At 39.6% G+C, this 25,888-nt stretch overlaps 1 protein-coding gene across 5 annotated transcripts in view; it reads left to right on the top strand.

The window, feature by feature from the left end:
- Window positions 1–25,888, top strand: part of LOC123646171 (phospholipid-transporting ATPase FetA-like) — a 74,233-nt gene that overhangs the window by 30,702 nt on the left and 17,643 nt on the right. For all 5 annotated transcript variants that reach the window (XM_045562884.1, XM_045562885.1, XM_045562883.1 and 2 more), the window contains exons 8-16: window positions 525–597; window positions 945–1,015; window positions 2,420–2,502; window positions 3,260–3,418; window positions 5,520–5,608; window positions 12,489–12,685; window positions 14,687–14,895; window positions 17,431–17,474; window positions 24,390–24,552. In XM_045562884.1, the coding sequence (XP_045418840.1) occupies window positions 525–597; window positions 945–1,015; window positions 2,420–2,502; window positions 3,260–3,418; window positions 5,520–5,608; window positions 12,489–12,685; window positions 14,687–14,895; window positions 17,431–17,474; window positions 24,390–24,552 (1,088 nt within the window). The remainder of the gene's footprint in view (window positions 1–524; window positions 598–944; window positions 1,016–2,419; window positions 2,503–3,259; window positions 3,419–5,519; window positions 5,609–12,488; window positions 12,686–14,686; window positions 14,896–17,430; window positions 17,475–24,389; window positions 24,553–25,888) is intronic.

The following is a 25,888-nucleotide window of genomic DNA, read 5'->3' as shown; positions in this document are numbered from 1 at the left end:
AGAATACATTTTAGCTATCAAAAACAATGAGCCACGTCTTTTATAAGTACTCTCCATAATATATTAAATGAAAAATGCAAAGTACAGAAAATTATGGATCTAGTGTATAACTTAAATGTTTATGTTGTTTGTGATTATATGGATTATTTCCTAGAAAGGAATACAAAAAAAAATTACTAACAGCAGCCACCTTTGTGGTGCAAAACTAAAGGCTGGGGACAGAGGAGACTTACAATTTTTCTCTTTCTAGACACTTGCTTACTATTTGAACTATTTTACTTAAAAAAATTATATGCCTGTATGTCTACGTATAGTTTTATAGGGTTTTAGAAAACTCATATAGCCTGAAGTCAAGAGAAAATTCTTGATTGCAGCAAGGGTGCATCACAAATCAGTTTGGCCTTTCTGAGCCTTATCTTCATTCAGCTCAGCCCTGTGGGAGTGAAGGAGAGAAGTTCTCCATTGTCAAGACAGAGCTTTAGGGAAATTCTCAGAGCAAACATTCAAAGGTCATTTTCTTACAGAATGAAGAAGGACAAATGGATGAATGTCCAAGTGGGAGATATAATAAAACTAGAAAATAATCAGCCAGTCACAGTGAGTACCTCTTTTGGCTGTGGCTTTTTCTTTTTTGGCTTGGGTGGATGCCAGGGACCCTTGCAGCCCTCCTGCTACCCCTGCTTTTGGTGACCTTCATCTGCTTCACTTTGCATCAGAGATCAATAGATCTTCTTACAGTAAGAAGCTGGTTTTTGTCTGCCTCTCATCATAGCTACAGGTAAAGTGTGAGTAGCAGTGATGGACCCCAGACAAAGAAAGTAAACCAACGTCTGTAAAATTCTTAGGATGAACATCTGTTCCTGAGGTGACTGCTCTTGTCACACTGTAACACTTAGAGCCTGCCTTCCTGCTTTCCTTATTTTCTCTGACTTTTCTGACCACAGGCAGATATCCTATTACTCTCTAGCAGCGAGCCATACAGTCTGACGTACATAGAGACAGCAGACCTGGATGGGTAAGTGTTTCCTTCCTGATGTTCCATGAAGATAATTTAGCCAGCTCAGAGTGGTCCCTCACTGAGGGAGAGCATGATGCAGGAATGAATTTTACCCTCACATAGAAGTGGTAGTATATGAGCCAGAGAGCTTAGAAGTATCCAGAGGAGAGAAGACAGAAGGCCAGAACCTTGGGACCATCAAGTCAAAGCTGAGCTCTTGACAGCAATAATTGAGCATCCACTAGCCATAGAATCTGGGCAAACAAACTCCATATTCGCCATCTATAAAATAGAGATACCCTGGCTATATTCTATAATGCTGAGTGGCAGTGTAAAATTTCAGAATAGACTTTCAGAGTTTTCAGGGAAAGAATTTGAATAGAGAAGTAATTATTTACTGATAAAATGTCATGTTCTGTGAAGGATTTAAGGTAGAAATTGATTGGCATGCAAAAGCTAAGGTCTTAGGAGTATGGGGCCATCAGCAAAAAGCTTGTCCTCTGCTTTTTTGTATTGATTTGCATTCTTACAATTCTTCTTGGTGCCCATAGCTTTTTGAAATGTGGCTTCCATTTTTGCTTCTTTCTCTGGGCATTCCTGTATCAGCAAACAGTTAATTGAGATCCCTTCATGGGCTCCATAAATATTTATGAGGTGAGAAGTATATTTCCTTGGAGGTGTGTGCGGATTCTTACCAGGACCTGCTACTTATTCTTGAAGGGTGGAGGTGTCACCTCCATGTTGTTTTGTGACATCTCTTCACCTTCTATAGAGCACCTGACCAGCTAGATCTCATGGGTTAATTAAGTAGTGGTGGTGTGTTGCAGAGAATGAGAGGAAAGAGGCGAGGGTGGGCTAACACTCAGCTTTCTTGAAGAGCCATCTCACTTCAGTGCTGCCCATGAAAAAGGGGAACACTGGCAGTAACTCTTATGGCTCAGACCTATAGCCCAAGCTCTACTGGGAACATCTATTTTCTTTTTCTTTTCTTTTTCTTTTTTTTTTGAGACAGAGTCTCACTCTGTTGCCCAGGCTAGAGTGCCGTGGCATCAGCCTAGCTCACAGCAACCTCAAACTCCTGGGCTCAAGCAGTCCTTCTGCCTCAGCCTTCTGAGTAGCTGGGACTACAGGCATGTGCCACCATGCCCGGCTGATTTTTCCTAGATATTTTTAGTTGTCCAGATAATTTCTTTCTATTTATTTAGTAGAGACGGAGTCTTGCTCTTGCTCAGGCTGGTCTCGAACTCCTGAGCTCAAACGATGCGCCTGCCTCAGCCTCCCAGAGTGATAGGATTACAGGCATGAGCCACTGCGCCCGGCCAACATCTATTTTCTAAAACCCCATGAAGAAGCAGGAGAAACTAGACTTCTGCCGTTGTGTATGTGTCCTGTACTCTGGTAACCCTATGTCCTTTACTCTAGCGAAACCAACCTGAAAGTGAAACAGGCCATCTCAGTTACTAGTGACATGGACAATAACTTGGAGCTGCTGTCTGCCTTTGATGGTGAGTTAGGAAATAAGTTTGCCCACCCAAATTTTCATCAGTAGAGAACTGGTTAAATAAAGTGTGGTATATCCATCCAGTGATTTCTATACAACTTACTGCAAATAATATGCAAGTTGATATTTATTGACATGGAAAAAATACTCAATGAATAATTAAAGGAAAGTACAAATTATAAAAGACTGCATGGTATGTATGATAACATAAACTTGTTTTTGGAAACATATGTATGTTTATGAGTACATATATAGAAAAAACTTGGAAGGATGTACTTCAAAAGGTTTATAGCACTTTTCTCAAGACAATGGGTGAGTTTCACTTTCTCCTTTATCCTTTTAGTATTCCATAAATATTTACAAAGCGTATATTTGCTTTACTAATCAGGAAAAAGCCAAATTATTTCCACTTTGAAGAAATACTAGACTTGCTTTAAGTTAAGTAGTTTCTTCAGATTTGAGCTCATATGATCTGGCAGTACTGATCATGATAAGTTATTGTGTGGGTTTTTCTCTGTCTGGATGATCCATGTCACATACAGAATTATTCTTCTTTGGTGCCCAGAAACTTTTGTCTGCTTTTCTGAAGGGAGCTGGTGAGAAATGGGCAGCAGCTGAGAGAGAATAGGAAAAAGATATGTCTCTGTATTTCAAAAGAGGGATTTTCTTTCTTTCCTCTTTTCTGTTAAGCCTCTTCCCATCCTGTTAAGAAAAGCCTAAGATTACAGAGCCAGGACTCTTACTCCTTCGTTTTTCTGCAGGAGAAGTGAAGTGTGAGCTTCCCAATAACAAACTGGACAAATTCGCAGGAATGCTGACCTTTAAGGGGAAAAACTACCTCCTGGATCATGACAAGCTGCTACTCCGAGGCTGCGTCATCAGGAATACAGACTGGTGCTATGGCTTAGTGATTTATACTGGTATGTTTCCCTGGAGCCGCACCCAGACCCCCAGCCTGCTGGATTCCATTCATGGTCAAGTTGTGGGTACTAAGTTTTCAGGATGTGCATTTGACACTCAGATATGTATCTGAGCCCTATGGCTTTGAAATAGATAGATAGATAGATGGATGGATGGATACTTAGATGGATGGAAGATTTAAGAAAAAACTTATTTTTTGAAAAAATAATGACTTCCTTTTTCTAAGCAATGAGCTTCCAACAATTAGCTCTGCCTTTGTTAGAGGAAGGCTTTGTGTTCCAAGACCACGGGGCATTCATGAGTCTCTCCAACCATATCTGGACACAGGAGAGGACATACATATTGAGGAAGTATAGTAGAATTAGCATGTGAAAGGAGGATTATACATGTGGATTACTCCCAGGAGGAGAAAGTCAATACAGTCCTTTTATCTATCATTATAGATAAAAATATAAAATATGAAGAGTTCATGCCAGAGAAAAGTCACACATGGATCATTAGCAGTGGACCCTTTTGAGATGACATTTAGAACCACAATCCATTATATTTAGTGAGGGGTTTTTTGGGGTTATGATCTGGGTCAGCAACATGAAGGAAGCCACTATGTTACCCTATGCCCTCAGCAACAGTGGGCGTTGATGACAACAACCATAGTAGGAAGCACTGAGAAAGACATACCACAGTGACTACTATTACTCAGCTCAGATTCCCAGGGCTCCCCTTCTAGAGAATCTACTCCTAGTCATGGGGCTCCTGGACTGCTATGGAAAACAATGGAACCCAAGCCCTAGGGAGGAGCTTAAGAGTCCAGGGAGGCCCTGGTGGAAATTCCTTCATTGGTTCTTGACCTACAGTGACAGCTTCTAGGTGACCTAGTTCCCAAACACAAAAGATTTAAAGTAGACTTATTTTCTTCACTGTACTTCAGCAGCTACCCACATAAAATTGTCACTCGTAAAAAGCTTATTTTCCAGCCAAAGGTTTTTTTCTAAAGTAATAGCAGTGATGTTGCCAACCAGCATGAATTTAGTTAAGTTTTCCCTCTGACTCTTGGTTGGTTACTAGCAAGTAGCTTTGGGAAGCTCTGAGCAGAGAATTAATGCCACCTAAGAGCCTTGAGGTATTCAGTGCAGAACTGAGTTGCTGTTCTTGCTACATGGTGCCAAAGTTCTGCCATGATTTCCACTTTCTTGTTGAAACCTGGAGTAAGGTCAGTCTTTCTAAGGACCGTTGGAAGATATGGCCCCTATAGCTCCCAGGCTCTGAGCCAAACTTCTCACGACTTCAAACCCTTCAAGGAATGCTTACAAAGAAAGAATGGCATAGCTTATGCTGTGCATTCCAGTATTTGCCCACATATCAGGGATGTTCCAGCTCCCCCATGTGTAAACACTGATGAAGTTCCTTCATTACAGCACATGTAAGAATAAAACAGTCAGATGGTAAAAAGGAAAGAGAAATTGTTGTTTACAGTTTCTTTTAAACCTCTTATGTTTTTTCTGCAGCCATATCTCTGGTTAATAATTTCCAGCTCTCATCCCAGTAGCCATTAAAAGCTCCTTACTTCTACTTACTGCCTGCCCTGTCATGAAAAACAGAGTCTTTGTCTCTTGGCCCCAGAGGAGTCTCAGCTTCCCAGCTTTCACCTCAGAAGAAATCACTGCCATTGCCTTTTCCTTTCTTCCATTCCCAGTTAGAAACTTTAAATATAGCCTGGCGCCACGGGGGGGTCCCCCAAAAGAAAGCAGAGATCTCTTTATCAGAAAATTCCTTCTCTAAACTAAATAAACCAGATGGTGATGAGAGAAAGGCTTGTGACGGTTATTCCAACTTAACTCATCTATGAAAGTCAAGACTGTCTGAGGTGCTACAAAGAGAGGGGTCTGCACAGATGCACTTTACAGAAGTGGTTAGGACTATCCTTAGAAACAGATTTTCCATTCTTTGAATTATTGGCACCAACTGTGAGTCTTTCTCCAGGGCTTTATCCCCTGGATTAAAAGGTTAGATTAGGTGATCATACAGGTAAATTCCAATCAGTTCCAACCCTCTGAGTATATTCAGTGATTCTAAGATCTGATGTCTCCCTGATTTACTTAGGGCCAGACACCAAATTAATGCAGAACAGTGGGAAGTATACCTTTAAACGGACACAGATAGACCATCTTATGAATGTCCTTGTGCTCTGGGTAAGTTAAAGATTTTTTTTCTCTGTTTCTTTACAAATAGAAACTTCCCTTCCTTTCACAGGAAAGGTGATATTTCCAACTCAGAACGTAGTTGTGTGAAAGTCTCAGGCAGTTTTAGGGCCCCACAGACTAAGGTCTGAAGCGGGAAATAGTAGACCCAATTTACATGGGAGTCTAGTTAATACCTCTGTTGTGGAGGATAATCACAAATTGTTTAAGGAGATATTTTGTTTTGATTACTGGTACCAGAATGGATCAAGGACCCTACTTTAGAAATTAAGACATATTTTTATTTTCTCATAATCAGTTTTACTCATGATCACTTTAATAACACCTTACTTAGACTAATAGAACACCTTATTTAAACTTATGATTTTCAGCCGGGCGAGGTGGCTCACGCCTGTAATCCTAGCACTCTGGGAGGCCGAGGCAGGTGGATCATCGCGTGAGATCAGGAGTTCGAGACCAGCCTGAGCAAGAGCAAGACCCCGTCTCTACTAAAAATAGAAAGAAATTATCTGGCCAACTAAAATATATATATATAGAAAAAATTAGCTGGGCATGGTGGCACATGCCTATAGTCCCAGCTACTCGGGAGGCTGAGGCAGTAGGATCGCTTGAGCCCAGGAATTTGAGGTTGCTGTGAGCTAGGCTGATGCCACGGCACTCACTCTAGCCCAGGCAAGAGAGTGAGACTCTGTCTCAAAAAAAAAAAATAATAATAAAATAAAAAACTTATGATTTTCAAAACTATTTCCTTAAAGGGATGGGAAACCTGCAGCCTTGGGGCCACATGTGACCTTCTGGATCCTTGAGTCTGGCCTTTTGACTGAATCCAAATTTTACAGAACAATTCCTTTTAATAAAGCAATTTGTTCTGTGACATTTGGATTCAGTCAAGGGGCTGCACTTGGGGCTCTGAAGGGCCACATGTGCACTTGAGGCCATAGGTTCCCCACCCATCTGCTTCATTTTGAAGTTCTTGCTTCAAAAAGAGCAGCTCTACATTTATCTGTTTTGTAAGATCAGTTGGAAAAATAGAGGGTTCTTCCGCTAAGAAACGAAATCTGAAAAGCATAATATATATAATCAGCTTTGATCATAGAAGCTTAAATTGAAGACTAATTAATAAGTTAATTTATTTCTATGCTATCTGATACAGGTTGCCTTTATTCATGTTAGATATAGACAGATTAATTTCTTCACTTAAACAGCTTCTTTGCATGGCTGAGCAATTCCAGTGACACCTACACTTAATTTCATGACTTTTCATTTTTATTTTTATTCTACTGTTTAGACTCTGAAAACTCAAAAGTGTCTTTTCTTTCTATTCACTTTTCATTAATATCCGAATTATAAACTGCATTTTCACCTTTATTTATTATGTGAAACATCACAGTTCCTTTTCAAAATCCTTTAGATTTAGTAAGTGGGGTTTTATTTGTTTGTTTGCTTTTGGGTTTTGTTTGTTTGTTTGTCTTGAGACAGGGTCTCGCTCTGTCACCCAGGCTACAGTGCAATGGCCTCATCATAGCTCACTGCATCCTCAAACTCCTGGGCTGAAGTAATCCTCCTACCTCAGCCTCTCAAGTAGCTGGAAATACAGGCGCTTGCCAACACACCAGCTAATTTTTCTATTTTTAGTAGAGATGGGGTCTCGCTCTTGCTCAGACTAGTCTCCAATTCCTGATCTCAAGCAAACCTCCTGCCTCAGCCTCCCAAAGTGCTAGGATTACAGGCATGAGCCACTGCACCTGGCCCATTTTCTGGTTTCTTAATGAGGAAGACAATCACAGTCAAGAATTCAGGAAGGTGACAAAGGCAAATATTCTTTTGACAATATTGGGAACGTATATTATTAGACAGTAAGCTAGGTCATTTAGCTAGGCTTGTCTTCAAAACAGGATGTCTCCCATCTGCCTAGGTAGGTTCAGCTATTTGGGTACCTGTCTGAATGGCAGGATAATACTTGACATCTGGGGAGGGATCTTAACTTTTTAGACTATTTTCACATTATTACTTGCAGCCTCACTAAAGCCATGAGCATTAAGCAAGTCAAGAAGTATTTTTTCCATTTGACAAATTATAAATTGAGACACAATAAAGATAAGTATCATAAAGTCCCACAGAAAAATAATAGCAGACAAGTCTATGACTCATCAAGTCATCAAAACATATTTATTGAAAATCTGTTATGTGGCCAGCATGTGCCAGATGTTGTGAGAATCATAAAGGTACGTAAGACCTGGCTCCAGCCCTCGAGTGTCTAAGTCCATTTGATGGGGACAGGGTACACCACATCAACATGTGCCACATGCTTTATGTACATCATTTTATTCAATAATCACATCTATCCATTTAGGCATAAATTTTCTTTTTTTTTTTTTTTTTTGAGACAGAGTCTCGCTGTGTTGCCCGGGCTAGAGTGAGTGCCATGGCATCAGCCTAGCTCACAGCAACCTCAAACTCCTGGGCTTAAGTGATCCTACTGCCTCAGCCTCCCGAGTAGCTGGGACTACAGGCATGTACCACCATGCCTGGCTAATTTTTTCTATATAGATTTTTAGCTGTCCAAATCATTTCTTTCTATTTTTGGTAGAGACGAGGTCTCACTCTTGCTCAGGCTGGTCTTGAACTCCTGACCTCCAGCGATCCACCCGTCTCGGCCTCCCAGAGTGCTAGGATTACAGGCGTGAGCCACCGCGCCCAGCCTAGGCATAAATTTTCAGAGTCAATGTTCTCTCTGCTATACTTGCTGTCTCTGTAGGGAGACAAAATTAAAACGCCTGACAAGTCCTGTTTAACATGGCAGATTGAACACATGTGAAGAAATTATAAAATTAAAAAGAAGGTCCTAAAAGCTTCCAGAGAGGGGAAAATCAGATCCTATATAAGGATCAGGAATCAGAAAAGCATTTGGTCTTCTCAACAGCAACAGCAGTGGATAAATATCAATGCCTTTGAGAGTCTGCCAGAAATTTATTTGCAACCTATAATTCTAAATCCAGTGAAACTGTCAATAAAATTCAAGTGTAAAGAAATATCCATATGTGCAAAGACACAAATTTTACTCATCATGTATCCTTTCTTAGGAAGCTTCTAGAATGTATACTCAAACAAAACAAGAGAGTACACCAAGAAAGAAGCAGCTATGGAAGCCAAGAAACATGGGAGCAGTGGAAGGAAGCCCTAGGATGAGAGCTGCATATCAGGCCTAGAGAACAAGCAGTGCAGATTAGAGCAGGACCATAGAGGGCTCTGTAAAGGTGTCTCCAGAGAGAGAACTTGGTTCTTTGCTCAGGCTCTCACAGGTGGAAAAAGCAGATAGGCAGTGTAAATGTCGGGGCAGCTAAGCTGGCAGAACAGCTGCTGGGAATTCCTACATTTCTGAGATTATTCATGCACCCTTTCCTTCAGAAAGTGTGGAATATTATCTGGGGTACTATGTTCACTTTAGGACATCCAGTTTAAGGACATAGATACTTCCTGTTCAAGCCAAATGAAATGAACATAAAGAAGTACAAATGGTAAATAAGCAGCTAACATTTGTGACAAAGGATGAAGAACCATCAGTAGACCTGAGATGTTGATGAATTTTTGGAAGGCAGATAGATTACAGAGGGGAGTAGTAAAAGTGTCAGTGGAAATGCATTCTTTGTGGTAGAGCTCTGGAGGGACTCCCAGCTAGAGTCAGCAGGTATGGAGAGCAGGAGTAGGGTGTGGGACAATCATCAGGATAATGAATATTAAAACTGTCCATAAAACAACCTGGGCAGCAATTGGCCATCTGTATAGCCTACCTGTATAGCATACATAACAGTAAGAACAAGTATATATATATATGTATATATTTTTTTTTTTTTTTTTTTGAGACAGAGTCTCACTCAGTTGCCCAGGCTAGAGTGCTGTGGCATCAGCCTCACTCAAAGCAACCTCAAACTCCTGAGCTCAAGCAATCCTTCTGCCTCAGCCTCCCAGGTAGCTGGGACTACAGCCATGCGCCACCATGCCCGGCTAATTTTTTCTCTATATGTTTTTAGTTGTCCATATAATTTCTTTCTATTTTTAGTAGAGCCAGGGTCTCACTCTTGCTCAGGCTGGTCTCAAACTCCTGAGCTCAAACGATCCACCCACCTTGGCCTCCCAGAGTGATAGGATTACAGGCGTGAGCCATTGCGCCTGGCCAAGAACAAATATATTTGCCTTCCTGTTACAAACAAGAGAACTGCTTTCGAAAGAATTTAACAACCTACTTGCAAGGGGCTAGGACTTCTAATGCAGGTGTCAGCATTTCAAAGTAAAATGCACTTAATTTTAAATCTGGGGGGCTCAAGTTTGCCTGCAAGCTGCTTGTGCACCCTAGGATGAAATCTGTCAAACAATGTATTTTGTCTACCTACACAGAACTCGTGGGTCCCCACTCAGGAGAATGGCCTATTGGGCAAACAAAATTAACCAAAGGAAACAAAATCTACTCCAGCAACCTATAATGATCAAGCTATTCTTTTAGTCGTATTTTAAGTGGACTAGAGGGAAACCAGTAGCACAAAAAGGAGGATGAGAATGAACAAATAGAATAACTGACCCTGGGCCAGGCACAGTGGCTCATGCCTGTAATTGCAGTACTTTGGGAGGCTGAGGCAAGAGGATTGTTTGAAACGAAACAAAAAAAACAAAAACAAAAAAACAAAAAAAACGTAAATTAAAAAAAAATGTTAAATAATTAAAATTAAAGGGCATCAGATTAATCTAGAACTATGGGTAGTATAGTTGTGTTAGTCAAGATAACTGATATAACAAACAGCCTCAAAATCTTAGTAACAGCATAATAAAGATTTATTTCTTGCTCATGTGACAATACAATGAAGATTGTTATGGGGAGAAGTGGCTTGCTCCACCAATCACTCAGTAAACCATGCTTTTTCCAGCTAATGTCTCCACCATCCTCTTGAGTTTCAGGATCCTTCCTTTATTCTCTGCATCCAGCCAGCAAACAGGGAGGAGAGAGAACAGAAAGACTTACACATGATATCTTTTTAGGGTCAAGCCTGTAAGTGGCATAATTACTTCTGCCGACATTACATTGGCCAGAACAAAGTTACATAACCCTATCTAACTACAAGGGAGCTTGGGAAATATACTCTAGCTATGTACTTAGAAAGAAAAGAAAAAGTTTGGGGAATATACACCACTGTCTTTGTCATAGTCTGCCCTTCTGATCATCTGATATCCATTTCACTTTTCCTCCCACATATGAAACACCCTCATCATCTCCTCATGATCCTACCTACCCAGTCACTGAACCCAACTCAGACTCCAGGATCTCTGGCTGCTGCACTGTCCTTCTATCAGATCTAACTTGGTTCTCTTGGTCTGGAGAGATGGGAGGAATTCCTTTATTCATTGTTCTCTCAGTGACCCCTGGCTCTACTCCTGGGGAAGTTTTTCCCCATTCTGGCCCACTCTGAAGTGGATGTTGGGGAATATGCTGTCCTTGGAGGCTGCATTTTGCACAGCCTTCCTCTGCCCAGTGTTGTTTTAATGCTTCCTGAACAGTCACAGGCTTATTAAGACCAGGCTCATTGTCACTTTAGTAATACCATTCCTTCAAAACCTATCAGACTTCTTATCTGTTTCCACATGGAACCAATTAGTTCCATGTGCCAACAACCCACCAAAATTCTCTCTTAAACATAGTTCTCAAATTTGGCCTATTTCTTTGTTTCCTTTCCCCTCCATGCCCTTCTCTGTCAACTTACTGGCAATAAAGTTGAATCTATCTGGAATAGTAGTCATGGGTATCACCTTTAATCTGAAGTCTGCCTCAAGGCTGAGTCACTTCATTCAGTTGAAAAGAATTATTGGGCCTTTTTTGCTTAACCTCTCAATCTTATATCTTCCTGTTTAGAGGTCATAATTTGTTGCCCCAAATTTCTTAGGTTCTTTTTTTTTTTTTTTTAAGAGATGGGGTCTTGCTGTGGAGGTCTCGATCTCTCGATCTTGATCCTCCCATCTCAACCTCTTGAGTAGCTGGGAGCACAGGTGCGTGCCACCATGCCCAGCTAATTTTTTCCATTTTATTTTAGAGACAGAGTCTCGCTGTGTTGCCCAGGCTAGTCCTAAACTCCTGCAATGCTCCCAATTTCTGTACTCTCTATTCTTTTTCTTTTCTGCTTACAAATTGGCAAATTAATTCCCTAGTTCAACTCTTTCTTTTAATATCTCATCAGAGGCAGCCAACAGTAGCCAGCACAAAATAATACTCTGATTCTTCCTAACCACTTCCCTCAGAGCTGCAGGTTCAGTAGGCACATGATCTACCTTTCAATGTTATCAAATTCTTTACTATTAACATGATTGCCATCTTTCCAGCCTTTTATATCAGTTTCCTCACTACCCACCCCCAACTCCTAAGCCAATGCCACACATTTTAGACTTTTGTTAAAGCAGCACCTCACTTCAATAACGGAATGATTAGGAGCTTGAGTTCTGGAACTGGTTCCAAATCTGTTTCTTCTACTCAGTATCCAAGTGACTTTAGGCAAAATACTTTTCCACTCTTAATATCCAGTTCTTCATCTATTATTAAAAGGGATTAATATAAATATTAAATATTATCTATAAAGCACACAGTTCCTAGCACTTAATTAATACTTAATATGTTTTAGTTACTATTATCTCCCTTCAGAATCCCCAGGATGGCTCCTGCATGGCTTTCTTTTCTGTCTTGTGTGGTATTGCCTAGAGCCTGTGAACGGTAGGGCCTCCCTGCCCTCTAAGGAGAGAGAGGCACTTTGTTGAGAGATAAGGCTCCAGAAGGTAAAACTGAAGCAGCACATACACTGAATGAAATGTTCATTTAATTTTTTTTTATTTTTAGATTTTCCTTCTTTTAGGCATCATGTGTTTTATCCTAGCAGTTGGGCATGGCATTTGGCAACACAAGAAAGGCTACTACTTCCAGATTTTTCTGCCATGGGAAAAATACATCTCTTCATCAGTTACCTCTGCTGTCCTCTCATTCTGGTCCTACTTCATTATTCTCAACACTATGGTGCCCATTTCCCTCTATGTCAGGTAGGTTTGTTTGGTCACTTTGGGTTATGGAGGGAGGAGCTGACTTCGTACTTCTTGCTGAATTCTCCAACTAGTGTGAACTTTTAGAAAGCATCCACCGTGTTCCCTTTGACCCTTTATTTTCCACAGTGCCTGGTGTGCAAAACACTCTGAGAAATACCTAGAGATTGCATAAATGCCTTCCATATTCAGTGTTAGATATTATGTGGTTTATACAAAAATAAAAGTATTCCTGCCCTCAAATAACTGATAATGTTAAGTGACTAAATAAGACATACAAATACACAAAACCACTAGAAAAAAAATGCACACAAAGCACGTGATGCCAAAGCACGGCCAGGCCATCTCTGGTTTACCAGTGAGATAGGTTCCAGACACTCGCTCGAAAGTCAGTAGTCAGAACTCAGAATGCATTTTCCCACAGAATCTATGTGGCAAATGGCAGATAGGTGTGACTGTAACCTAAGTTTGGTTCCTAAAATTTGAAGAACAGAAAGGGCATTTCCTTCCCTTTTTCATAAGCACCTTGGACAAAAATTTGAAATAGATGAAATGTCTTTACCATACCCTGATCTTCCCTTCCTAGGTTATGTATTCCCTTACACATACGCACACCCAAACACATTTTAATTTCCTCCTTTCCAGGTTTTCTAAACCCTGCACTATGGCTTTTTGATAACCCCCAAAGCACCCAACATAACTAGATTATCTTATTTGATCAATATTTATTGACTACCTACTATGTGCCAAGCACTATACGAGGTGCCTAGGGATAGAAACATGAATAATAAGACAGCCCTTTCTCTAGAGAAGCTTACAATGTAGCTAGAGAAAGAGATACATAAATAAATAATTATGGTACAATATGAAAAATGATATAATAGAAATATATATGAGTGCTAGAGGAGCTTTGGGGAGGAATGGATTCATTCTGCTTGAAGGTTTACAGAAAAGGTAATATTTGAAAAAAGAGTAGGAGTCACCAAATAGAATATAGCGAAAGAATACTGTAAGTACAAAGTTCAGCATGTACAAAAGTTTGGAGGTTTTTAAAAGCTTGGTCTGTTCATAGAACAGTGAGTAGCTAAAGTAAGGTGATGTATGATAATTTAGGGTCGGATCAGAAGAGCCTTAAATTCCAGGCCAGAGAGTTTGGATTTTATTTTAAAGGCAGTAAAGAGCCAGCAAAGATATTTCTAAGGAAGGCAATAATGTGATTGGATGTTTGGGTTTAGAGAGATTGCTATGGTGGCCGATATGGTAAAGGATCGGCAGGTCAAAACTCCAGGAATGGGAAATGTCAGTAAAAAGTCAAGTGATGAGGACCTGAGTACCTCCTCCCTTGCCTCAAAGGAAAAAATTCCATGTTTCTCAAGGCAGCTGTCTGAGCAATTACTAATAAAGCAGTTTAACATCAAGTATGAATAATGATAGGAAGGAAGCCCCTTAAAAGTCTTCACTGTTTTAAAATGAAGATGCTTGTTAACCATAAGGAACCTATTTGGAACAGAAGAGGAGTGTGACAAAGCCAACAGGGAAAATTCATATTAAATGAGAGAAATTCTGCTGTCAAGTTTCTCTCTCTTCCCCATGTGACAGCAGCAATAATCCTCTAATTAGGCCAAAATAGCCTTTTATAAGTTAGCCATTATTCCATCAGACCTTGCATTACTGCAGAAGTTCAAAAATTTTGACTTTTCCTGGACACATTTTGGAAGAAGAAAGAGTAAAAGGAGAATATGACTCAGAGAAGTTAATCAGGTATATCTCAGGCCAGGTGGTAAAGCCTTGAGTTATAATGGTCAAAGTGAGAATTAACAGAGAACTACCATGGGTTGGTTGGTGGGAAAGGTCCTTCAGGAGGGTAGGTTCCCAGGAAGATACTCTGATTTTCAGACGCTGGCCCTGACCTACTATAGGATTGGTAAGAAGGAAACCAGGATGATGTATTTGCTTGTCCTGTTCTGACCCAGCACCATTCTTTTTTTGCTTTCTCCTTAGTGTTGAAATAATAAGATTGGGCAATAGTTTCTATATCAACTGGGATCGGCAGATGTTTTATCAACCAAAGAACATACCAGCACAGGCTCGTACCACCACCCTTAATGAAGAGCTTGGCCAGGTCAAATACGTGTTCTCCGACAAAACAGGGACTCTGACTCAGAACATCATGATTTTCAGCAAATGTTCTATTAATGGGAAACTCTACGGTATGCATGTCTTCCTGCTTTCCCTGAGTCCTGGGGAAATTCTACTTTGCAGATTGTTTTTCAAGAATAATCTAACTCTAAATCTGTAAGCCTCTGAAATTCACATTCACCTCCTATTCTCTCACAACCCTCTCTATTCACTAACAAAGAACACCCAGCCCATTCAGTTCTAACCAAAAAGCATTTATTTAGCACCTTATAGATGCAATCCATTCTGTTAGGCATTGAGAATACCAACATGTGCAAGACTTAGTCTCTGTCTCAAGGAGTTCCCAATGTCTTGGGGAAAAACTGTACCCTTAGTTCACTCATATATTAAATCAGATGGTTGTTGATCAAAGGGTACAAAGCCTCAGTTAGACAGGAGGAATAAGTTTTTGAGATCTATTGCATAGTATATTGACCATAGTTAATAATAATGTATATTTCAAAATTGCTTAAAGAGTTGATTTTAAATGTTCTCACTACAAAAAAATTATGAGTATGTGAGGTGATGGATATGTTAATTAGCTTGATAGAATCATTCCACAATGTATACAGATATGAAAACATCACATTGTACTCACAAGTATATATATTTGCCAATTAAAAATAAAAATAAAAAATAAATCAGATGGAGCAGTCATTATATTACTGAAGCTGACTCCCCTTTAGACCAATAAATAAGTAATGTTGAGAGAAGCCATCAAAGGGTAGTCAGAGTTTGATCAGTGTCTCCCAGGCCCAATCCCTTATTGATCTTTTGCCTTAAGTGTAAGCTTGTTTCTATGATAATGTCCTCATGTGTGTGAGCATTCATACCCAGTGCCCTCACTAGTCCAAAGAAGGTGATCACATCTAAAAATCTACAGCAGATGGGATATTCTTCTGGAGTGATGAAAATTTTGAAACTTGAAAGAGGTAGTAGTTGTACAACATTATGAATTCACTAAATGCCCCTAATTTATACACTTTAAAGTAATTAATTGTATGTTATGTGAGTTTCATCTCAATAAAAAAATTAACATTTTTATTTATTTATTTATTTATTTATTTATTTATTTATTTATTTATTTATTTATTTATTTTTGAGACAGAGTCTCGCTTTGTTGCCCGGGCTAGAGTGAGTGCCGTGGCATCAGCCTAGCTCACAGCAACCTCAAACTCCTGGGCTTCAGCGATCCTACTGCCTCAGCCTCCTGGGTAGTTGGGACTACAGGCGTGTGCCACCATGCCCTGCTAATTTTTTCTATATATATTTTAGTTGGCCAGATAATTTCTTTCCATTTTTTTAGTAGAGACGGGGTCTCGCTCTTGCTCAGGCTGGTCTCGAACTCCTGGGCTCAAACAATCCTCCTTCCTCGGCCTCCCAGAGTGCTAGGATTACAGGTGTGAGCCACTGCACCCGGCCAAAATTAACACTTTTAAATTTTAAAAAAATCTCGAGTGCTCTAATGCTTCCTATTACCCCTGCCAAATAAGTTTCCATATGTATAAACTCTGAAGGCTTATTTTTGGATGAGTTGATTTGGGTGAGGATCTTAATTCTCTGGCTCATTGTAAGACCTGACTGTATGCTGAGTAAGGTTGAAAAGGGTCATGGTGTTTCTGTGCTTGACATCAGACCTGTCTTCTACCCCATACGTTCTATACTATCTACTGGTCAAGAACCCTAAACACTCTAGAACTATTTTCACATCTCTTCTAAGTAACTTTTCTGATTGGAGGGCTTCCTAAAGTGTGAAGTCTCTCATAAATGCAGTGACTAAACTCTAGCTTCTCTTTACTCTCCCTTAAGGGAGAAGAGCTGGGGTCCAGGCAGACTTCTTCTTACCATTGGCTTAGGGAAAGGATCTTACTGGGGCATTGAGGCCTAGGTGGCCTGAAGGGATTTGAGGCAGCTTGACAGCAAGTCTAGGATGAAAGAATCAGAAGAAATAATAAGCTTTTAAAACCCTTTGTTTAGTTACCATATGACCTAGCAATTCCATTCCTAGGTATATACCTGCCAAAATTGAAAACAGAAACTCAAACCAGATACGTGTATGCCACTGTTCATGGTAGCATTACTTACAATAGCCCAAAGGTGGAAATAACCCATGTATCCATGGACAGATGGATAAACAAAATGTGGTACTTTATATGCATACGGTGGAATATTATACAGTCACAAAAGTAATGATACATGTTATGACATGGATGAACCTTGAAAACATTATACTAAATGCAACAAGCCAGACATAAAAAGACAAATATTTTATGATTCTACTTATGTGAAATATCTAGAATAGGCAAATTTATAGAGACAGAAATTAGATTAGAGGTTACCAGGGAGATGGGGGGAAATGGGAAGTTTGGGGTGCTGAAAAATTGTTGGAAATATATAGTGGTGATTGTTGTACAACATTGTGAATATAATTAATGTCACTGAATTTTACATTTAAAATAGTTAAAATACAAGCTTATGTTATGCGTATTTTACCACAATAAAAAAGAAAATGTTTAAGCCTCCTTTAAAGCCCTTGCCAAGTCTCTGCTCTGTTTGCTTACCACCAGGTGATACCTATGACAAGGATGGGAAGAAGGTGACAGCCTCTGAGGTAAGTGCATGTGAAGGCTGAGGGAGGCTGTGCTGCAGAGAAGCATCTTTAATACAAATTGGGACTCCCTTAGCCCCTGAAATATTAAAGTTTTTACTGGCCCCATAATATCAGAAAGCATTCTATAAATTTCCTATATTTATTTGAGAGGATTTGGGGTTGTTTTTTAAAAATGAAAATAGCTTTATTGGCTTTTTTCTCTTTAAAAAATAATCCATATTAATGCAATCTCTATCAAAGTACCATCATCATTCTTTACAGATCTAGAAAAAATAATTCTATGCTTTGTATGGAACCAGAGAAGACCTCGTATAGCCAAAGCAATCTTAAGCAAAAAGAACAAACTGGGAGCTATCAGTGTACCAGACTTCAAGCTGTACTACAAGGCTATAGTAATTAAAACAGCATGGTACTGGCACAAGAACAGAGACATAGACCTTTGGCACAGGACTGAGAATCCAGAGGTGAAAACCATCCGCATATGGCAATCTAATCTTTGACAAAGCAGACAAAAAGATACACTGGGGAAAAGAATCTCTTTTCAATAAATCGTGCTGGGAAAACTGGATACCTACATGCAGAAGACTGAAACTGGATCCCCACCTCTCACCTCTCACAAAAATCAATTCAAGATGGATAACAGACTTAAACCTAAGGCATGAAACCTTAAGAATTCTAGAAGCAGATGTTGGGAAGACCCTTTTAGACATCGGCCTAGGCAAAGAATTTTTGAGGAAGACCCCCAAACCAATCACAGCAGCAACAAAAATAAATAAATGGGACCTGATCAAATTAAAAAGCTAATGAAACTATCATTAGCACAAATAGACAGCCTACAGAATGGGAGAAGATATTTGCTCTCTACACATCCAATAAGGAGCTGATAACAAGAATCTATCTAGAACTTGAAAAAATCAACCCCATCAATAAATGAGCAAAGGAAATAAACAGAAACTTTTCAAAAGAAGACAGAATAATGGCCAGCAAACAAACATATAAAAAAATGCTCTACATCTCTAATCATTAGAGAAATGCAAATCAAAACCACAATGAGATATCACCTAACCCTAGTGAGAAGTGAGATTGGCCTCTATCAAAAAATCCCAAAACAACAAATGCTGGTGAGGATGTGGAGAGACAGGAACATTCTTACACTGCTGGTGGGACTACAAATTAGTGCATCCTCTGTGGAAAAGAATTTGGAGATACCTCAAAGAGCTAAAAATAGAAGTAGCATTCGATCGAGCAATAGTACTATTAGGCATCTACCCAAAAGAGCAAAAGACATTCTATAATAAAGACATCTGCACCTGAATGTTTATGGCAGCACAATTCACTATTGCAAGGATGTGGAAACAACCCAAGTGCCTGCCAATTCATGAGTGGATTATTAAAATTTGGTATATGTATACAATTGAATACTACTCAGTAGTAAGAAACGACAGTGATCTGGCACCTCTTATATTTTCCTGGATAGAGCTTGAGCCCATTATCCGAAGTGAGGTATCACAAAATCGAAAGAATAGGCCCCACATGTACTAGCCATGAAATTGGCACTGACTGATCAACACTATGGTGCTCACATGGTAGTAATATTCTCCAGGGATTAGGAGATTGGGGCTGGAGGTAAACTCACCACTAATGGATGCGGTGAGCATTGTAGAGGGGAAGGGCATGCCTCTAATCCTCACTTGGGTGAGTCAAAGTCATAAAATGTAACCAAAATGTTTGTACCCTCATAATATCCTGAAAAACAAAAGATAAAAGTGTTCAAAATGTCAGAAAAAAAGTAATAATTATCCTCAATTCAATGTTCTTTCACTTTGTTTTCTTTATATTTTATCCATATAAATCAAAGCATCTATGTATAAAAAAATTCAAATGATACAGTAATGTGTGAAGAAGAAAGTTAAAATTATTCAATCCCATTAGAAAACCAATGTAAAATTTGTACATGCCTATGAAAAGCCTTTCGGATGCTTTTCATAGGCATGTATACACACATGTACATATATCCAGATCTAGATCCGGGTGGGGGGAGATAAAATCATTGTGCATGCTAAATTTTCAACTTCCTTTTGTTGACTTGGCACTGTATTGTGGTCATCTTTCCATGTAAGTGAATCTACATCTACATCATCATTTTGAATGGTTGTGTAGTATTCAATTGTATTAGTGTACCCCTATTTTTATTCCATTTTCTTTTGCTATCACAAATAGCATTTTGGTAATCATCCTGGTACATACATTTTGTTTACTTTTCTGACAATTATTTTCTTAGCATAATGTCCTAGAAGTGAAATTGATTGGTCAAAGGGTAGCCACATTTTTAATGCATTTGATATTGCCATATTGCTCTTCAGATAGATTTGCATAACTTTATAATCCCACCAAAAATATACAACAATTCTTTTTCCCCCATATCCTTGTCAGCACTGGGTATTGACAATTTTTTTAATCTGTGGAAATCTAATTGGTGAAAAATAACAATAGTTAATTTATCTTTCTTTGATTACAAATTAAGTTGAATCATTTTTATGGGCTTATCTTCCTTGCCCTTCCCAACCTTTTTATTTCCCATATACTTATACTTATTTTGTGAATTATCTGTTCATATTCATTGCTCTTTTATTTCTTATTTGAAAATGTTCTTTTATATAGTAGAAGTAACAACTCTTCCTTTGTCTGGCACATATGTTATAATTATTTTTCCCATTTTGTCTTTTGGTTTTTAATTTTTAAATAATTTTTTTGGCTGGGTGCGGTGGCTCACGCCTGTAATCCTAGCACTCTGGGAGGCTGAGGCGGGAGGATTGCTTGAGCTTGGGAGTTCAAGACCAACCTGAGCAAGAGCAAGACCCATCTCTACTAAAAACAGAAAAAATTAGGTGGGCATGGTGGCATGCACCTGTGGTCCCAGCAACTCAGGAGGCTGAGGCAGAAGGATCACTTGAGCCCAGGAGTTTGAGGTTGCTGTGAGCTAGGCTGACACCACGGCACTCTAGCCCAGGCAAGAGAGAGAGACTCTGTCTCAAAAAATAAAAGAATTAAATAAATAAATAAATAAATAATTTTTTTGTGCAGGAGTTTAAACTTATGTAATCAAATCTGTTTTCCTTTATAACTTAAGGATTCGTAACAGATTCAACAGTCCTTACCCACACAATTAAAAAATATCTTACTATTCATTCTTCCTAGCTGGTTCATTTTCACTGACATCTCTAGTATTGGATCTCAGCTTGTTTATGGATTTGATTTTACACATCCCTTTGTAGGGCTTCCTCCATTGCCTTCAGTGTAGTCCTCACTCTAACCCTATCCCTGTCCCGATAGACCCAACTCCAAACCCGTGGACACTTGACTTATGTACTTACACACTCAACTTAGGACTCCAGTTCCCAACTATCACCTTACCCTTATCCATCCAAAGAGATTGGGAAGGGAAAAGAAAATCACTGTTTTTCCTTAAATCATTTTCCAGGGGCTCTGATAATGACCTTGGAAATATAAGTTGTAGCTTCTAGGGAGTAAATTCCCCCTGGAGTTTCTTTCCTCTCCCTCTTCTTTCCGCAACTGATTGACCATAACACATTTTTCACTAAATCACTGGAATCTTTGTTCTCTTGTAAACAGACTTACCTATAACCTCAATGCCTTCATAAAATTGCTCTCTTCTCCCTGCCTTAATTGAAACACGACTTTCCCTGAGAACATCCCTTTTCTTCCATCTCTCTTATACTCTGCATACCGTAAGCCCAAAGGTATGTCTTCATTATCCTGGGCCACTTTTAAACCATTACTTTTTCTCCCTCATACAGTCTTTCTTCCTGTGATGCTTTTGACTTCTGGCTATACTCATCTTTAACTGCTCTTGTTGTCAGCATCTGTGGATCTTCTGGCTCCTTCCACCTCATTCACAAGGACTTTGAAACTTAGCTCATATTCTCCCTCTCCACCCAAACACTGCTATCATTTTGGGTGATATTGGCATCTTTCGGGCTGATCTATCACTGTGGACTCTTTCAAGTAACTGAAAAAATCGTTCAGATGACCTTTTGAACTAAAAAATAAAAAGGCCTATATCACACATTTCCATGTCACCATCCAGAGCTGTGCTGCTCTAAAAAAGAGAGTATTAATTTAAAATAAAATAAATGGTTTTAAAAACCATAGTCCATTAATGAGAAGTAACCACTAGTAGTAAATTTTTTATATTCTGTTTTTATTCATATTCTTGGAAAGCACTTAGAACCTTTCCTTGTTCCCACATTCCCCTTTAGCCATTATCTGTCTCCGTCAGTCCAATATATTTATTGAATGTCTGCCACATGTCAGACCCTGAGTTAGTGCTAAAGGTTCAGGGAAAATGAAACAGACTTGATCCCTACTTTCAGAGCTGGTAGGCTAGAGGAGGAGCCATAGACATAAACAGGCAATTACAGTAGTCTCTGATTCCTCACCTTTCATTCATTCTTCAGACTGCTCTGTGTAATCACTCTGTCCTATCATGTCCACTGAAACAATCCTAGCCAAGGTCATTAATGACAACCTTGTTAAATTCTGACCCAACTTCTCTGTGGATTTTAATACCCTTAAACCCCACTTTTTCTTAAGGCTCTCTTGTCCCTTGGCTTCTGGTAAATAACAGCTCTCTTGTTTTTCCTTCTTGTCTGATTGCTTTTTCTCATCTCCTTGCCTCAGGTGCTGATGTTCCCCCAGGCCCTATTATTGAACCTCTTCCCATCTATATAGTCTCCCTAGAAAATCTCATGTATTCACATGCCTTTAACTACTACATGCTTACTGATGACCTCCAAAATCCACATATCCAAGGAAACCTTGATAGCTCCCTCCCATCCATGGCCAAGGCTAAAGATATCCTATAAAAACTGTCCTATAGCTATGTCATAGCAACTCAAAGAATTTCTTCAGTTGCCATCTTCTACCCCCTATTCTCCACTTCCTCTCATCTGTCATTCTCAGTTTCCATCCTTTTGTCTAGTACGTGAATTTGCCTTTCAGCCTTGTTTAATTGGTTGTTTGGCTTTCGATCTCAAAGTTATCTGTGAGTGCTGCCTGTCAGATCATGCTGTTCTGCAGCTCCAAGCCATCCCTGCCTCAATCCTATACCCAGCCAGGTTCCGTGTTCTCAAACATTACATATCTGGAACGGGAGATCAGAAATTAGCTTGCATCTCTCTCTCTCGAGCTTTGAAACTATTTATGCACCTGCCTGCTTTCATTACTACCTCTGTGTCCTTCAAGTATCTCTAATTCAATCTGTCAAAAACCTTCTTCTGCTGGGTATTCTGTCAGTGAACAGTCTCACTGTCTATTGAGGGGCCCATTTAGGAAATATAAAATTATTCCTAAATGTTCTTCTCTTTCCCTCCTCATATCCATGTCCTATCAGTTCTAGCTCCCTGCATTTTCAAATCCATCCCTTTAATATTTATTGTCACTACTTCATCATTTCCCTTGTGAATCACTGAATGGCCTCCTAACTGGTCTCTCTGCTTCTCATCTTGCTTGTTCCAATAGATTCTCCATGTTGCTACCAGAGGACTTTCTCTGACACAACTCTAATTGTGTTACTTCCAATGGAAAATCGCTATGACACCCTATGCAAATAAGATGGTAATGCAGGATCTGGCTCATGCTTACCTCTCCAGCCTTATCTCTCATCATACACTAGCTTCTAGTTTCAATGAATATGCCAGTATAAGAGCTCAATTCTAGAAAGGCCTCAGAGTATATATGCTGTACAATAGGTTATCTTAAATTACTGAACCCATGAACTTCCCAGAGCTCGTAACTCTATGGCTGGCCATGTTTAGGGCTTGGCTCTGGACCTGACCATACTTCCTCACTGCTGTGACAAAATTCCTTCTAGATGAGATATGGAAACAAGCCAATATAGCTCACTACAAGGTCCCTTTCCCCAACATAGCACCAAACAGGACAGTTATGTCTGTACTTGACATATGGGGTCCCAACTCAGGTAGCACCACATATACAGAGAACTGGAGAAAGATCCTTGAAAGTTCTGGTATGGGCTGGAAAAATGTATTGATAACATCACACTCCAGGGTGGGGATAAGTCTCAGGGCAAAGCTGAGCAAGAAAAAGTGTTTACCCAAGGTGACTACAAGCAGCCTAGCTGAAATGGAGAGTGAGAGTCAATGGCTAAAGGAGCCAAGGTCATAGCCAGGAAAATGGTTAGTGTATATTAGGTCCAAAGACAAGGCAAGGACTAAAATAGGAACACAAGCAGCAAGGTGAGTGACCATGAATGTTAGAGACAGGAAGGGTCAGGTATGCTGACAGGTCAAGCACAATTAAGTCTGTGAACAATAAGCATGTACTGAAAATTCCTTGTCATATGGAATTTCTTGTCTGCTCTAGCTCCCTTCTAACCTTTGTGAGGCTAGAGAGGAATAGTGCAACACAATGACAGCACAGTACCTAGGACTCTATTCCCTTCTCAGTACCCAAAATCAGGCAAAGGATAACCAGAAACAAGACCCTTTCCAGACACCACTTTCAAATAGGGGGCAGTTACCCCTCAGGTTTGATGATCCTCAGGTTTATCGTGGATTTGGGACTTGGAAGAGTAGAATCTGAAGATGGGCATTAATTATTCAGAACAGCTAGAGTGAAAGGGGGGCAAGAAGTGTCTCCTAAGCAGTGCTCAGCTTATCTCCTGTTGGAAGGATTCTGGCTCATGTAAATGGCTGGTCTAGGTCAGAGCTGCAAGAGCCTTAGGAACCAGCACAGGGTCTCCTCCTTTCACCTTGCTTTTCCCTTCCTATCCTCCTGAGAGTTCTCATCACATTCCAGAAATTGTCTTCAGACTGACCTTCTATAAAGTGTCAAGTTGCTGCTGAGAAGTTTGTTCTGGCTTCTGTGTTCCAGAAAGAAAAGATCGACTTCTCCTACAACAAACTAGCTGATCCTAAGTTTTCCTTTTATGACAAGACTTTGGTAGAAGCAGTGAGAAAAGGAGATCACTGGGTACACTTGTTTTTCCTCTCACTCTCATTGTGTCATACCGTGATGGCAGAAGAAAAAGTGGAAGGTGAGGAGAGGCCTGAGGCCTCATGGACCGAGAATGTGTCATGGAATCTAGACTAATTGAAGGTGGGGGTGGTTTGATATGATTTGTAATGGCTTAATCTAAGAAAGAACTTTCTAATAGGTAGCATTGTCCAGCAATTAAATAGATACCAAGGTAAGTAATGAGCTCCCAGGCACTAGAGATAGTCAAGTACAAAACAACCCTTTTGTTTAAAAGGAGATTCAGTCATTGAATAGGAGTCAAACTTGGTGCTATCTCGGGAGCTTCTGATCTTGAGACTCTGTGATGTTCTGTCAAGTCCATCTGACTTGTCGTCAAGATCAGCCTCACAATCTCTGAGAAGACTTCCTAAAGGATGAGTTGCTGTCCTCTTGTCACTTCACAATTTAAAGGTATCCCCGCATGTCCTAGTTTCTTTAGTAACCAAATGTGGCTATGTCATCCATTAATTTATCCAAATCTTTTTAGAAACACTAAATGAGAAATGACAGATTATAAACTAAGAAGACTTTGTTTTTATTAACAAACAAGAATTTAGGCAACCAAATGAATCACATTCTTTAATGTCAATATAATCTTAATACTACCAGTAGTGACACCTTATATTTATATATCATGTTACAGGTTTACAAATTGCTTTCATTTGTATTATCTCCTACAGTCTTCACATCAGCCGTCTGAGTTAGGCAGAATAAGAAAGATGACCCTAGTTTTGCAGAGAAGGAAATTGAAGCTAAAAGAGCTTAACACATTATCTGCCATGTGAGTTTTATTTAACTCACACTAGTTTTGAGCCCAGGGCCTCATGAAGCATATGTAACCAACACGTCTCTTCACCTTGGGAGTGCATGAACTATTTTTCAAGTTGCATATAACCCAGGCACAGAAAACAATTAAAAATAACAATTTTTTCATTAAATTAGAAAGGATCATTTTATTTTCAAAGGTTTTATTCCATTCTTGTAATAAAACACTGTGGCCCCAAGGAAAAAAAATTTCTTCTACTGTGGCAGTTAATGTGTTGTTACTTGCCTAAAATCCTATAGTTAATAAGGGCAGAGATGAGAACCCAAAGCTCATGTCTCTTGACCCTGTGAGCTCCCACTCACCACGTGCTTCCAAGGTCTGCCATTCCAATGAGCTGCTATTATTTGAAACAGTTCTCCTCTTTGTTTACTGCCTTGAGTGACAGGGTAGGGAACACACAAGAAAATAGTCTCTATTGTTCAGTAGACACATCTTACGTCTGACCTAAAATTAGACTCCTCACCTACCTTATGCACAAGTATAAGACTCTGATGATGCGTAACTGTTTTAAAAACCAAATTGACCTTCA

Source organism: Lemur catta, chromosome 10, assembly GCF_020740605.2.
Source record: "Lemur catta isolate mLemCat1 chromosome 10, mLemCat1.pri, whole genome shotgun sequence".
NCBI classification, from domain to species: domain Eukaryota; kingdom Metazoa; phylum Chordata; class Mammalia; order Primates; family Lemuridae; genus Lemur; species Lemur catta.
The sequence above is the reverse complement of the archived record's forward strand: the minus strand, read 5'-3'. Positions and strand labels throughout refer to the sequence as shown.